The sequence below is a fragment of the Suncus etruscus genome, chromosome 9 (genome assembly GCF_024139225.1).
Source record: "Suncus etruscus isolate mSunEtr1 chromosome 9, mSunEtr1.pri.cur, whole genome shotgun sequence".
Taxonomy (NCBI): domain Eukaryota; kingdom Metazoa; phylum Chordata; class Mammalia; order Eulipotyphla; family Soricidae; genus Suncus; species Suncus etruscus.
In genome coordinates this window covers 22,352,622-22,369,240 of record NC_064856.1, presented here as the reverse complement: position 1 = coordinate 22,369,240, position 16,619 = coordinate 22,352,622, and the positions used below count along the sequence as shown (strand labels likewise).

The 16,619-nt window shown below is 42.4% G+C and overlaps 1 protein-coding gene across 3 annotated transcripts in view; it reads left to right on the top strand.

The window, feature by feature from the left end:
• CHD6 (chromodomain helicase DNA binding protein 6) overlaps positions 1-16,619 on the top strand; it is a 238,513-nt gene that overhangs the window by 79,825 nt on the left and 142,069 nt on the right. For all 3 annotated transcript variants that reach the window (XM_049779100.1, XM_049779101.1, XM_049779099.1), the window contains exons 3-4: positions 3,656-4,176; positions 14,974-15,121. In XM_049779100.1, the coding sequence (XP_049635057.1) occupies positions 3,656-4,176; positions 14,974-15,121 (669 nt within the window). The remainder of the gene's footprint in view (positions 1-3,655; positions 4,177-14,973; positions 15,122-16,619) is intronic.

Below are 16,619 nucleotides of genomic sequence, written 5' to 3'. Positions count from 1 at the left end.
GAATGGCCCAGGTAATCTGCAGCATCATGGAGTACAGACATTATCTATCCTCGGCCCTCACATTGACCCTTTAGCCCCATTGGCCAAGTATTGCATTCAGGAGGCCACTACCCCTGACCCTGTAAAAACAAAAATTAAAAAAAAATTTTTTTTAATTTTAATCAATGTAAAATGATGTTGGTACTTGTAGTACATCTTATCCAATGTGTTGCTGTTAGGGCCATTCTCGAAGTGTCAGTTTAATGTCTTTAATGGAAGTCATACAAAGACATCATTTAGGCCCACGATGGCGAACCTATGGCATGCGTGCCAGCTGTGGCATGTGAAGGCCTTGCAGCTGGCACGCAGGAAGGTCCGCAATTAAGATATGCGGCATGTGCCGCATAGTTTTTAGATACTAAAATCTTGTTATTAAGGTTTAATTTACATGCTGGCACTTTGAGGAAATTCTTTGGTTTTGTGCGGCAGTTTGGGCATAAAAGGTCAGCCATCACTAATTTAGGCTCTGTCTTTCCCTCACTGTCTGTGAAACCCATAAAGAAAGCATTTAAAGAAAAAAATGACCTCAGCAGAGATCTTTCTTTCCTAGCACTCATACCTTAAAAAGGAACACCTTTATAGGTGGGTTATTGACTCTTTTAAGATTTTATATAGTTTTTTATATCTACTATTTTCACCATTGCCTAGTTATTCTCTTTCTTGATTTCCCTTCTCCTAGAAGGACATTCTAGCTCTTCCACTCCCTAGAAATGTCACCTTGATAAAAGTAGATTTTTCTGAAATGATTATCTTGTCAGTAAATGAGAGGCAGACTAGACACCCATCTTTGATTTTTGGGAGTAGAATTGCTGGGACATCAGGTAGAATATGTTAAGTTTTCTAAAAAGCCATCTGGCTTTTTCCTAAAAAGGTGCTTTTATGTGCCTTCACACTTATCATTTCTGCCCAGTCAAATCATTCAATTCGTAGGCATTATTGGGCTCGAAGGGATGTTATGAAGTGCTCAGTGCAATGAACATTAACTTTATGATTGAATGATTGGGATCTAAGCATCTCCTTTTATTAGTAACATACCTTGAGCACATCACCCAACCTCAAAAATCATTCAGAGGTCAGATAATTATCTCTTGTTGTAGAATTGTGGTCAGGATTTGAGATATTATGAAACTTATTTTACATAATTCTGAGCGTATCTATATGACATATTTCCAATAAGTGTAATAACTGCTTTTGATTTGATAGCTAATTAATACAACCTCTATCTGTCTACATCCCTGCCATCTTCGTGAGTTTTGTCCTTCAGAAGAGAGGAATCAGGTTTTTAATGTGTTGTTCTTGAAAGTTTCTTTAATTAAAAAAAAAAACAAAACACCTTCTCTCTTGCTTTCTCATTATATTCACTCTTTTCTTCCTGAAAGGCAAAGGATTTCTATCACAGAACTAGTTGAACCTCAAGGGTTTTGTGTCATGGAATCCAAGCTTGAATTGAGACCTGTTATCCCAATATTGCTTTCTTGCAAAACTAACTGGTTTCTTATTCATTTTGGGGGTGGTGGGTTGGGCCACACCTGGTGACGCTCAGGGGTTACTCCTGGCTATGCTCTCAGAAATTACTCCTGGCTAGCGGGACCATATGGGACACCAGGGATCGAACCAGGTCCATCCTTTTTTTTTTTTTTTTTTGGTTTTTGGGCCACACCCTGCAGTGCTCAGGGGTGACTCCTGGCTGTCTGCTCAGAAATAGCTCCTAGCAGGCACGGGGGACCATATGGGACACTGGGATTCGAACCAACCACCTTTGGTCCTGGATCAAAGGAACAATTTCTTTCTTTCTTTTTTTTTTTTTTTTTTGGATTTTGGGTTACACCCGGCAGTGCTCAGGGGAAACTCCTGGCTCCATGCTCAGAAATTGCTCCTGGCATGGGGGCCAGAGAGAGAAAGAGCTGGAGAGATAACATGGAGGTAAGGTGTTTGCCTTGCATACAGAAGGACAGTGGTTCGAATCCCGGCATCCCACATGGTTCCCCGAGCCTGCCAGGAGTGATTTCTGAGCATAGAGCCAAGAGTAACCCCTGAGTACTGCCAGGTGTGACCCAAAAACCAAAAAAAGAAAAAGAAATTGTTCCTGGCAGGCACGGGGGACCATATGGGAAGCCGGATTCAAACTGATGACCTTCTGCATGAAAGGCAAACGCCTTACCTCCATGTTATCTCTCCGGCCCCTCTAAGGGTTTACTCTTGGCTCTATGCTCAGAAATCGCTCCTGGCAGGCTCGGGGGACCATGTGGGATGCCGGGATTCGAACCACTTTCCTTCTGTATGCAAGGCAAACACCTTACCTCCGTGCTCTCTCTCTGGCCCCCATGCCAGGAGCAATTTCTGAGCATGGAGCCAGGAGTTTCCCCTGAGCACTGCCGGGTGTAACCCAAAAACCACACACACACACACACACACACACACACACACACACACACACACACACACCCGCGCAAAACACAGTAGAGTATGCCATTTCCTGCTGTTATATGATGATTATAAATCTTAGTTTGGTAATAAAATGACAAATACATTGTATGACACTAGATCTGAAGGTATGAGGTGTAACTTCTGCTTCCAAAGGAGTGTTTCCTTAAAAATATTCACATTGGGAGTATGTTCCTTTATTTGATAGTGCTTAAAACAGCTTTGTAATGTCAAGGTTGCACCTGTGACAGGTTTTTTTTTTTTTGGTGGCGTCTCAAACAGTAAAGTATCCTTCTGGATACTTGGCTTGTTTTTTGCAAGATATCAAAAGTTATTTGAGTGTAGTGGTTAAGTTAGATGAATGAAACATCTATGGGAGAATATTTTTTTTTTTTTGAGGAGGGGTCCACACCCAGCAGTATTCAGGGCTTCTGTCTCTGTGCTCAGGGATCACTCTTAGCAGGACTCAGGGGACCATATGCGATGCCCAGGATCAATCTTGGGTCAGCTATGTACAAGACAAGGGCCCTACTTAATTAATTCAGGCCCAAAATATGTAATTTTAAGTGATTTATAATTTCTTGTGGAGAATAACGTAGCTGAAATGCCAGTGTTACTTGTTAGGTAAGGGCAAAGGTTTGAGAAAATAAAGCAGCACTCTCAATTGACCAGTTGAATAGTAGCTTTTGCATAACCGTTTGATGAATCCATGTGCTTAGGATTTTGTGCCAGTGGCATATCTAGAAATGTTTTGTAGTTTATTTATTGTGGTCTACTCTAGTCATGGAGCTTAAAGTGTATTTCATATATATGCCTGATGTGGAAATCTTAGCTTTACACTATTTACTAAGTAATATGTATTCTCTTTGCTTTATCTTATCCCTGAGTCCTAGCAAGTAGGATTAAAAAGATTCATGCATTCAGATGCTTCATATATTATGAATATACAATAGAAGAGTACTAAACTTGTTTTCCAGGGGCCGGGCGGTGGCGCTAGAGGTAAGGTGTCTGCCTTGCCAGCGCTAGCCTAGGACAGACCGCGGTTCGATCCCTGGTGTCCCATATGGTCCCCCAAGCCAGGAGCGACTTCTGAGCGCATAGCCAGGAGTAACTCCTGAGCGTCACCGGGTGTGGCCCAAAAACCAAAAAAAAAAAAAACAAAAACATAAACTTGTTTTCCTTTCTTTTGCAGTTGTCAAATTTGAAAGTCCTGAATCACTCCCCAATGTCTGATGCCTCTGTCAATTTTGACTACAAATCTTCCTCCCCATGTGACGGAAGCACTGATCAGGAAGAGAAAATTGATGATGTTGCCAGCCATTGTTTATCCCAGAAGGACCTGTTTGCTGCTGAAGAGGATGCTGAGACCCTTTTTTCTAGGAGAATGACCCCCCATAATGGACTGGAGGACAGTGGAGGAGGCGGCACTGGTGTGAAGAAGAAACGGAAGAAAAAGGATCCTGGAGAGCAGGAGGGGGCAACGAGGGGAAGCAAGGACAGGGAGCCCAAGCCAAAGAGGAAGCGAGAGCCTAGAGAGCCAAAGGAACCCAGGAAGCCCAGGGAGCCCAAGAAAGTCAAGGAGCCCAAGGAGCCCAAGCAGAAGGATGGAACCAAGAAAGTGCGGAAGGCTCGAGAGGCTTCAGGCTCCAAGGAGGCCAAAGAGAAGAGGAGCGGTGCTGACTGCTCAGCCCGGACAAAGTCCAAGAAGGCCAGGTGCGTCCCTCACTCCAGCCCAGAACCTAGCTCCATTACCTACAGCCCAAACGAGGGAAGGATAGCCATGATTAACCAAGCCTGGCAATTTCTTGCCTTTCCCTTTGAATTAGGAAGAGCCAAAATAGAGAAGCATGTTTAGGGGGAGGGGGAGTCAGTGTGGTCATGGGAAGACAAGGATTTTCCCCCCCCCCAGAATATCAGCAGCAGTTTAAGATGACAGTAGGGCTGCTCTCAGGAGGCACATGGTCCTGGGAATCGGCAGTGCTCGCTGGTGGGCAGGTGTATAGGTACTCAGAAAGAGCCATGGATGTTCACAGCTCTGGGGAAGAAGAGTTGCCTTCCCTCTAGGCTTTTTCTTCCTATTGGTGTCCACTATAAGCATCTGACATGACATGTCCCCAGGCAGTCAGGAAATGTTAACTAAATGAGAGTAGAGGAGACAGTAGTGACTTACAGAGATTGACATCACCTAAGTACAGAGTTAGCAGAGTAGCAGAGGGAACTGCCATTAAATATTTATCATCTGTATACAATGCCTTGTGCTTTTATTTATTTTGTAACTTTTGGATCAGAATATTTACTTTTTTTTTTTTAAAGAAAATAGATAACTTTAGATACTTCAGAAGAATTTAAATTTCTAATATGGCATAATATAGGCCACGGACACCCTAAAGCACAGAGATTGATAGACTAAATTAATGGGAAAAAAAGCAATGGGATCATGAGACCTATATGTGGTCAGACATAGAGAAGAAATTTTCAGAGAGAGAAAACACAGTTGGTAACATGCCTCAATTTTGCCTTTAGTGTATAGCTTCATTCCTTTTCAGGACAGTTTGTTGGAACCAGATGAATAATTTCTTAGTCCAAATCAAAACTTTTTTGTTTTGGTTTTTCGGGCCACACCGGTTTGATGCTCAGGGGTTACTCCTGGCTAAGCGCACAGAAATTTCCCCCGGCTTGGGGGGACCATATGGGACCCTGGGGGATCGAACCGTGGTCCTTCCTTGGCTAGCGCTTACCTCTAGCACCACCTCGCCAGCCCCCAAATCAAAACTTCTAATACCCCTTATCTTCTGCCTGTCAGAGGATCTCACTAAGGACTCTGCCTGCTAAGTGAAACTTTCAGACTGCTTCCCTGTGATGCTCTGATTTCTGATGGTGTATGGGGTAGTAGGATGAGATTTTGTCATCATCTGGGGCTTAGGCAGCAATGTTAGAATGGTGGTAATGTTAATGGTTTGGATGTATAGAGTTAGCCACCTTTTCCATCATCAAAGTTTCCAAGACTTTGCCACTGTCCTGATGATACTCTTTCTGTCTTCCAATTACTGGGAAAACGTCTATTGTGAAGAAGAGAATTAAAGCTAGTGGAATAACTTTTTGTTACTACCATAAACAAAGAAATTCTTCTAAAGGATAGAGTTTTAAAATGATGGAAATTAAAGAAGAATGTCAAAGCTTTATTGGGGAAGGGGCACAAGAAAGCCATTAAAGAGAGGGATTGGAACACTTGTCTTATGCACAGGCAAATTAGGCTTCAATCTCTGGCATCCCATATGCCCCCCCCCCCCAATTTCCTGAACAAAGCTGGGTATGCCCAAAACAAAACAAAATTAAAAAAGAGATGAAAAATATGGATATTTTGTTCATTTTAGCCATGGATTCTTTTTTTTGGGGGGGGGGGGTCACACCCAGCAGCGCTCAGGGGTTACTCCTGGCTCTATGCTCAGAAATTGCTCCTGGCAGGCTCAGGGCACCATATGGGATGGTGGGATTCGAACCACCAACCTTCTGCATGAAAGGGAAACAAATGCCTTACCTCCATGCTATCTCTCCGGCCCCAGCCATGAATTCTTACATTTATAGTTTTATTGCCTTGTGGAGCTATGAAACAAGGTGATGAGTGTATAGACATTGCCATAATTTTTATTTGGGGACAGTGGGAAGGCATTTTACAGAACAGGTAGGAATTGAATATTAAGGGCACCTGATTAGTCTATGTAAAATATAGATGAGCTGGAGAACTGTTCTTTGTTATTGCTGTTTTGGGGGAGGGGAGGTCATTCTCAGTGATACTTCCTCAGCATGATGTGATGCTAGAGATTGAATTTGGGGCTACTTTATGAAAAGCATGCATTCCCGTCCATTGAATCACCTCCCCAGGACCATAAGGGCTGCCAACTTAGAAGAATCTTAGCAGAAGCTCTTGAGCTTTAGAAGGATTCTGTGAGAGGATATTGAAAGACAAATAGGACTGGTTAATCTCTCATCTTAAATTTGGCATACTGGCAAATTACATGAGGCTTGCTCTGGATTTGGATTTGACAGTTTTATGAGATGAGCTTGTCAACATAGTCAAAACTTCTATGTAACCTAGATAGGATTTCCAGCTGGTCAGCTCTTCGTTTCACATTTGTTGTTTAGACAGTGGTTTTGGTCCTTCACTTAATGTCCTTACTAGTCAGCAGTAGTAGTTTAATTCTAAAAGGACATTCAATGATTAAAAATCAGATATATGCATATGAATTTTTGTTGTTGTTCTTTGGTTTACTTTACTGTTGTGCAAGTTGATTCAAATCAAGCTATTGATTTGAGTAGTAGATCCTCAATAATTCTTGATGAATATATACCACTCACCAAGAACTTTGGTTTTCATAGGAGCAACACAGCTGGTTTTAGGGCTTTTGCTCTTTTTCTTCTGTGGCCATTGTGCCAGTTGTCACCATCTAACCCCTCTGAAGTACCTTGCTCTAGTGGTAAACATCTTCTCATAGTTCAGTTTCAAGGCATTTGGAATATGATCCTCAGAGTCTGCTTTCTTATTGATAGATTGGTTGGACTCAGTGATTTGGATCCAAAAGACAGGGTTCTAGTACTCCCTTATTTCGATTATTGGGTTTATTACAGTCAATCTAGCAGAGAAAACCATAGGCCATGTTCTCTATTTCTCTTCCCAACCCCACTTGTCTGGTAAAGTTCCCAGGCAGAGAAATAAGGAGTATTTTGAAGAAATTCCCCAAAATGTTTTTAGTCTTACTCTTTCCTTGGGAGTAGTACGTAATTGTTCTCATAAAGAACAGAATAATAAAGAAAGGGAATTCCCTTAAACACTTTATCTGTGCTTAGAAATTTGGTTTGTACTGCTTTCAGAATGAAATCCAGATTTCTTTCTCAGTTTTTTCAGCCCTTTGGGTCTGACTCCATATGCAGTAGACCCCAACCATCTGGGTAGATCTCATCAGTCTTTAAAGATACTTTACTCATTTCTCTGGATTGTTCTAGCCTTCTCTCATCTGTTCTGTCCTGCCTTTATCCCAGGTTAAAATAGAAGTCCAGCTCCAGAGAGTGTGCTAGTATATCTCCTCTAAACCTCAGGCGGTTGAAGTGTAAATCAGAGATCTCCCCACACCTAGGAAAATTAAAGGGATCTAGTTTCGCCTACTTGTGAATGGACAGACTTTTTTATAGGGATGTCATCAACTTAGATTTCCTGATACCCAGTTTGTACATTTTCTGCTTCAGTAGATTGCTTCTCCATTGTAAATTCTTATTTTTCACAAATGTCTGACTACCCAAGGAAAGTTAAGTTTGTGAGATTAGGGCCCTCAGTCTTTGTTTGTTTGTTTGGTTTTGGTTTTTGGGCCACACCCGGCGGTGCTCAGGGGTTACTCCTGGCTGTCTGCTCAGAAATAGCTCCTGGCAGGCACGGGGGACCATATGGGACACCGGGATTTGAACCAACCACCTTTGGTCCTGGATCGGCTGCTTGCAAGGCAAATGCCGCTGTGCTATCTCTCCGGGCCCCAGTCTTTGTTTTTTTTTTTTGTTTTTTTTTGTTTTTTTTTGTTTTTGGTTTTTGGGCCACACCCAGTAACGCTCAGGGGTTACTCCTGGCTATGTGCTCAGAAGTTGCTCCTGGCTTGGGGGACCATATGGGACACCGGGGGATCGAACCTCGGTCCGTCCAAGGTTAGCGCAGGCAAGGCAGGCACCTTACCTTTAGCGCCACCGCCCGGCCCCTGTTTTGTTTTGTTTTGTTTTGTTTTGTTTTGGTTTTTGGTTTTTGGGCCACACCCGGTAACGCTCAGGGGTTACTCCTGGCTATGTGCTCAGAAGTTGCTCCTGGCTTGGGGGACCATATGGGACACCGGGGGATCGAACCGCGGTCCGTCCAAGGTTAGCGCAGGCAAGTCAGGCACCTTACCTTTAGCGCCACCGCCCGGCCCCAGTCTTTGTTTTTTTAACTCCCTAAAAGTTGTTAGGTTATTAGGCACATAGTATATATGTATGAAATTTATTTTAGTATGTAATTTATTTACTGTAAATGTATAATATGATTGTATTGTTTTCCTAAAATAAATGTTTGAGCTCTTTTCCCACTGGTATATGATAATAGGTGGAGTCTCTGGGTTTTGTTTGTTTGTTTTTCTTTTTCTCGGGAGGGAGGGGGTTACAGCTGGTTGTGCTCTGCACTCAAGGATCACTCCTGGCAAAGCTAGGGAGATGATATGAGTGCCAGAAATTGAACTTAGGCTGGCTGTCTCCAGCCACTCACTTTGTTTTTTATCTTGGCATTTAAAGGCAGTAAATAATTGAACATTCCCATATCTTTTGTTTTGTGGGTCATACCCAGCAATGCTCAAGAGTGCTTGTGGGGATCATATGGAATGCCGGGGATTGAACCTGGGTTAACTGTATGTAAAAGACAAGTTTACTCACTGTGTTACTCCCCTTCTCCGAGTGGACCAAGCAAAATTTTCTTTCCTAGGATGCTGTTAATAGCAATAAATTACATTTAGTGCTTAGGGAAGAACATCCACTGTGCTGATTGGGGAAGCCCTTTAGCTTCATCAGGGGGACCTGGAAAGCAGGCAGGTGGAGAGTGGTCACATAATGCTGATAACGGTTTTGGGAAAGTGCTTGAGTATTAGAAAAGCACTATGCCAGCTCCTCAGGGAATCTACATTTTTTACTAGTTGGGAGAGAAATTTCTCACTTGGGAATATCACATGATACAATGGATACCATCCTCAGCAGCTTCTTTTTTTTTTTTTTTTTTTTTAAGCATCAAATGAGTTTGTGTGCCTGTTTTCCTTTCTTGCAAAGCCTTGGACATAGTTCATGCTGTGATGATGAGCTGGGAAGGCTGTGCTGTATGTCTGAAGCTGCCCTTACTTGGCTTTGCAGCTGTGGTGGAGGAGGAGGTGGTCAGCAGTCCTGTAGGGTTGGAGCTGACAGTGTTTTCAGTGTAACAGCTGCTAGATCTTTGAATCCCCAAAAGAGAAAAGGGAATGATCGGGGTCATTCAACCTGATAGTTGTGCCTTAGCTTTTACCTCCATTTGTTTTGGTTTGTCAACCCAAGGCAGAGTTTGCTCCCAAATTCAAAGATTAGCTAACATATTTGGAGAAAGAAGTTATATTTAAAAATGTTTTTCTCTTTGATGGCTACTTGTAGAAAGGTAAGACCCAAGACCTCCTGGTTCTCTACTTGACTTGTGGTAAAAAAAAAAAAAAAAAAAGGTGAGGATTGGTGGGGGGGGGGGGTAGTAACATTTCATCAGGTTAGCTCTGCCTCACTCTTTAAAGGTCAGTCATCTACTTTTTGTTTGTTTGTTTGTGGTTGTTGTTGTTGTTATAAAGGGATCTCCCCAGGATTTCTTAGGATTATAGGAGCCTCTGTCTGGTACACTCAGGCTTCCTGGGGACAGACAATTCAATGTCATGGAGTGTGTTTGGGCCTCTTACATTGCCAGACATGTGCTCTCTCGCTTTGAGCTGTCTCCTGGTTTTGTTTGGTACATATCTTTATTGAGGCTGGGCATAGTCCCAAGAATGTGCATGGACAAGCTTCTTTCTGTTGGGAAATCTGTTTCTGCATTCTGATCATTTATTGAAGAAAGATAGGTATAAAGACGTATATGTGTTTCTGAGTAGATACAATAGAAGCCACTGGGCTTTGTGTTGAGGAATAGATCTAAATTATAATGGTAGAGATCCACCTCAGAAGATTTGGAATGCTTTGACTTTAAAAGTATGTGGAATGTTTTCACTGTAACCCCCAAGGCTTTATAAGTTGGTGTCTGGTTTGTTGTATATACCTAATCTATAAAGAAACAGTTATTGGGGCCATAGTGATAATTCTGTAGGTAGGTCACTTGCCTTGCACATAGCCAGCCTGGGTTTTATCACTGGCATCCCATATGGTTCCCTGAGCCCCACCAGGAGAGATCCCTTAGTGCAGTCAGGAATAAGCCCCAATTATTGCTGAGTGTAATTCATAACTACTCCTCCCTGCTCTCCAAAAACAAATAAGAAAAACTAAGAATTAGTAACTATTAGTAAATATAATGGGTAAATAACTGATGAATATATAACCAATAAGTATATCAATTATTATCCGGTATGTTTGTAGTACCTTGATTATTTGAGAATGGAATAGTGAAGGAAAGAGGGTGTCACAAAAGTATCATCTATCAGCCCTATCATTGAAAAGTTTTCAAGAGATCCAAGATCAGCTTAACAAAGTGTTTTAAAAAAAAAAAAAACACGAAAAAATATAAACAAAGGAAAGAACCTTCTATAACTATGCAGAATTCTGAAAGGATATAGATGATTATAAGAGTATTTCGTTTTTGGCCTCAGGAGACCCTTGAAAGACAAGAGTGTTGAGCCAGGTTTTAAAAGGAATTAGTAGATGAGAAAAGACTGGCAGCAGAGAAGACTGGAAGACATTGAAGTAAATGTTCTTTGGGGGCTTTCAGCTCCCCGATGGCAGACCACTTTCATCCCATCACCCCTTCTTACTGAATCTTAATGACACAACAGAAAGAACACAGAGATGTTGAGCCAGAGAAACAGTGTAGTAACTTAGAGAACTTGCCATTCCCGTTGCTGACCTACGTTCAATTCCCAGCACCAATATGCTTCCCTAAACCCTGCCAGAAGTAATCCTTGAGTGCAGAGCCATGAGATGTCGCTGGATATTTGGACTAGGAAAGTCAGTTGTATTCTACTAAGGGTAAATGTCAGGAGTAAGCATCAACTCAGCATAGGTGCTGTGTTTGCAGCTAAGTGCAGGTACATCCTCCTCACAGGCAGATGACTAGCAACTCTGGAGCAGGGAGGGATGGGCAGCAGCCATCAGAGAAGACGCTGGGTAAGGGCCTCTGGCTGTGTCAATTCTAGGCCAAAAGTGAGAGGTTCCTCTAAAGATATCAAGAGCTGGAGAGATGATAGCTCAATGGGCTCACTTGAGGCCTGGTTTCGATCCTTTGTACCTTGTGGCCCTTCCTTCAGCACTGTCAGGTGGGGATCCTTGAGCTCTGCTGGGAGTAGTTGTAGAACATGACTGGTATAACTTAAAAATAAAGGCAAACAAATCTACCATGCAGTTTACCCCAGGACAGCATGTTCCTATGTGGAGAGTGGCATCCCCCAAAAAGGGAGCATAAAAGCCCTAACTACTCTGCCTTCCTCTAGTCGTGTATTCAGAGAGGAGACAGTGTAGCCACAGGGTATGCTGGGTTTCCTGTAGAGGGGCAGGGTTTGTTGGAGACAGAATTCTTGCCATCTATACTACAGACCAGTTCTTTGTAAATTGGAAAAGCCCGCAGAGATCACAAGACTATGGAGAAAAGTAAGCAGCAAAGAATCAGGAAAAAGAAGAAAGAACAATTGTCCTAAGAACAGCTCAAGAAAAAGACACTCACAATTTCACATCCTTAGAATCAAGAAGATATTTGTCTGCAAAACAAGAATGGATTATGGAAAAGGAATGGTCAGAAAATGAGAAAGTATAAATAAAAATGTAAAGCAGGTGCCCAAGCTAAAAGAATTCCAACAAAAAGTCAAGGAAGGAATAGGCAATGCAGGAGACCTCAAAATGATTTTGAACAGTGAACAGCTGTGGAATAGATGTATGTAAAAATTCATTTATACGTCCTTACGTTTTTCCCCCTTGATCTATCAGAGAAGTTGCATTCAGTTGGCCATCATGCTTTTTCATCCTTAAACAGTAAAGCCATTTTCTTGGATAACCATTGTCAAGTTACTGCTTTGGTTTGCTCTCAGCTAACATCTTGTGTATAAATAGTAAGATGCTGCAAATACTTTGCTCCTTCATATTAATTTCCTTGGTGTCAATATCCTTTCCTTGTGATTCTGAGCTGTACCCGTCTTATCTGCTGCTGATACAAAGTAATTTTTGTCTACTACCATTCTCTAGTAAAGAGAATAGATTCTCTTGTAAGCAGTATCTTTCTTTTTCCTCATTTATCTATCTACTGTTCTATCTATCATTGATAGAGATCCTGTTATTATCAGTACCTTGTAATTCATTTACTGTCCTTATTTAGTTGAGTGCTCCAAGTTCTCATGTTGAATGAATAATTGTTCTTGCTGACTGCTGAGAGAGAGGAAGAGAGAGAGAGGAAGAGAGAGAGAGAGAGAGAGAGAGAGAGAGAGAGAGAGAGAGAGAGAGAGAAGAGAGAGAGTGTGAGTTAGTTAGTTAAGGTGTTTGCCTTGCTTGCTGCCTATTCCTGGTTCCACATGGTCTCCTGAGTACAGAGCACAGACCCTCGGCACTGTGGAGTGTGGCTCCTAAGCTCAAGTCCTCCCTTTTCCTTTGCTGTTTTTTTTTTTTTAATATAATTTTTATTTTGATCATAGTGGCTTACATATTGTTGACAATAATATTTTTTATTTTGATCATAGTGGCTTACATATTGTTGACAATAATATTTTAGGTACATATTTAAATAAAATCAGGGGGGATTCCCATCACCAGTTTGTCTTCCCTACTCCTCCTTTTTTGTCCTACCTTCTATATCCTCTTCCCTCACCCCCAGTGCTACTAGAATATGTGGTCCCCTCTGTACCTATCCTATTACTTCGTAGTCTTACACCTGTTTGGTCCTGATGCCTCCTTTATTTCCCCCTCTAATTGGGGGGCAGGACTAGCTAGTTCAAGTTATGTGGTTTTGTTTGAAGAGGAGAAAAATAATAAACTGGGGTAAAAGTCTAATACACCGGGAATAAGCAGAGTTCTTTTAGAGGCTCTCGCCATTGGTTTGAGAGACGAAGGAGAAAAAAAAAAAAGGTGAAGCAGTCCACCCCTACGAAATGAAGTGTCAAATATCTATTAAGAGTTCCAACCATAACGCTAAGCACCCCAAAAACAGAACAAAACAAACAAACAAAAAAAATGTCGTGGTCTTGAGAAAGGCATCATGGCAGAGACCATGAAGAGGGAAAAGAAGGGGCCTGAGAGATCACATGGAGGCAAGGCGTCTGCCTTTCATGTAGGAAGTCATCGGCTCGAATCTCTGCGCCCCATCCTCTTCCTCCTCTGTAGCTAATTAGTTTAAGCATACACACATGGTTTTTTTTTTTTAACACCCAGAGCATACACCCTACTTTTCCCTAATTTCTTTATCCTCATCACTAAACACATAAGTATACACTCTTCTTTTTTTTTTTTTTTTTTGGTTTCTGGGCCACACCCGGCGGTGCTCAGGGGTGACTCCTGGCTGTCTGCTCAGAAATAGCTCCTGGCAGGCACGGGGGACCATATGGGACACCGGGATTCGAACCAACCACCTCTGGTCCTGGATCGGCTGCTTGCAACGCAAACGCCACTGTGCTATCTCTTTTTTAATCCCCTCTCATATCCTACCTGATTGGCTGACACAGAATCCACATCCTATTCTCCCCTAATATAAATATTCTTTTCCCACCTACATTAAACTGATTACTCTCTCAGAAGTGGCTGATGGATACTTCTTCGTGAGTACCTGGGATCTGACCTTGCCAGTGGCTTCTATATCTTGGGATCTGACTTCACCAGCATCATTTACACTCCCCCCAAAACATGAAGCAAATGCTATGCTTAAAATTAGTGAAAGTGTTTTGCAGCTCCATTGCATGCATCCTAAATGATTTGACTACTTAGGTTTGGGTATTTAAGTAGTTTTTATTATTTTGGCTTTAGACCATATTCGATGGTGCTATCACTGCTGTGGGGCACAGGAGACCATATGTGGCACAGGTGCCGAGGATTGAACCTGGGTTGGCTTTTGTGCAAGGCAAATGTTCTACCCACTGCAATCAGGTACACAGGAGGCATATGCAAGGCTCCATGTTTAACCCCGCATTCCCCTACTTCCACTCTGCCAGGATTGTCCCTGGAAGCTCCCATGCACTGCCATGTTGAACTATGCAGCTTCACTGGCCAAGGATTACTACCACTGGCCCCAGATCCCCTTGGGCACTACTTAAGAACATTTGCCCCTAGTCCCAAAAAAGTGAGGAAATTTTTGGTTCCAACTTGAAGAAATATTCTTATAATCATCTATATCCTTTCAGAAATTCTGCATAGTTATAGTAGGTTCTTTCCTTTGTTTATATTAAAATTTTATTTATTGATTCATTGATTGATTTGGTTTCTGGGCCGTATCCAGCGGCACTCAGGTTACTCCTGGCTCTGCACTCAGAAATCTCCCCTGGCAGGCTGGGGGACCATATGGGATGCTGGGAATCAAACTGGTTCCCTCCCAGGTTGGCTGCATGCAAGGCAAATGCCCTACCACTGTGCTATCACTCTGACCCCTCTCTTTAAATTTGTATCCAGAAAATAAAACTCAAAAGAGATCTGTACAAAAGCACCACCAATGACTAGATATTTCAGTGGATTTGTGAAAATTCTTGGATGTGATAATGCCACTGTAGTCACCTGAGATATCTGAGCTTTAAAAAATGGCCAACAATTTTAATTTTGAATTTCTCCTTGTAGCAAGGAGCAAGGACCAACCCCTGTGGAGAAAAAGAAGAAAGGAAAAAGGAAAAGTGAAACCACAGTGGAGAGTTTAGAGCTGGATCAGGGCCTGCCGAACCCACCCCTGCGAAATGCTGAGGAGTCCACAGAGTCTGCAGACAGCCAGGTACAGCTGTGACTGGGAGCTCTGGAAGCTGTTGTGGCTGTGGATGGGAGTGCACTGAGGTGGACCTGGTGCTCCATTATTCCTGTCATTTGTCTGCTTCCCTTCTGAATAGACCTGGGCTGGGCGTTTGTTCTTCTGGTTGGTGAGCCCCTTAGGACCAGAGCCTTTCCCTCATATTCTTATCCCTAAACTTCACAGCTTTTTAATGGTGACTACGTCCTTCTTGGAAACTGGCATAAATAGCAAGCTGCAGGAAGAGAAAATGTGCAGCATGGAGTTGCAAGCCCAGCTAGGTCAGGTTGGGAGGGCCTGTGTTGCTGTGAAGTAATTGTTGGCCTCGTTGGGACCAAGAGTACCAGGTCAGTTTGTATTAAGGACCTTTCAGAACCCCAGATGCTGGGAAAGCTGGCACTTGTGTTCATTATGCCAGAATTGTAAGGAACGCTTAGCAACACTTAGAAATGAAGAGTTGCCCACCCAAGTGAGATTATTAAATTTTGCCCAGATGTGCCCAGAATAGGAAATTACCTCTGCGAGGAGAGTCATGAGTTCTAATATCTGAACATGCCGTTTGTTCTGATGGCTACAGCTCCTGGCCCAGGCAGTACTTTTGCAAGGTACCATTTAAGATTAAGTCAATTTTCTTACCTGTAAGTGCCATCTGAACCTTTAAGATTTCTAGGTGGTCTATATTGTAAGAAGGTGTTATCCTACTGTCACAGTGTGGCAGAGCAGAAACTTTCCTTCTTGCTCACCACTTATTAGCTGGAACTTGTTCAGTACACTGATTGGCAAAGGAGTAAGAATGTCAGGTTGATGGTAGCTGATGGTTGCTAGATGGGTGTTGGGGGATTACAGAAGTGCTAGGTTGTGGAAGTGCTAGGGCTAAATGTGCGGCGGTATGAGTTTGGTGGGGGAAATTTTCATGTAGAATTCCTCATATAAAATGAAATTTTTATAGCGGTAACATGGTGAAGAGGTGGGGCCAATATAGAAACCCGAAGACAGAATTTAGAAAGTCAGAGACCAGGTTTTGCTGGTTTGTTTTGTAAGGTCTAAGTGAGTGTAAGCCAGCTAGCAGGTGCTTCTACTGCTTGGGTGTGATGTGTACATAGAGATGAACCATGTCTTCTGTTGAAAGAAAGCCCTCAGGCTACTGTATTACAGAATATCATCTCACTAAATTAAGTATTTGAGCTTGTGAAGTTCACAGGCTATTTAGTGATAAATGAATCTTCAGACAGATTTACACCCAAACTTACTTGGTCCACTGCCACCTTTTCAATAAAAATAAAAAAAGTCACTCAGCAGCCCCCTGAAAATTACCTTCTTTAAATGAATGAACAGGAAGTGTCCCCAGTTGTAGTTGAAACTGTGACTATACTCTCCTCTCTTCATTCCTGCAACCCATCACTGGAGGAGACAGTATCACATACTTTGGGATGTGCTTGATGGTTACTCATAAAATTTTATTTTGTCCCCTGCATTCCAGGGGGTG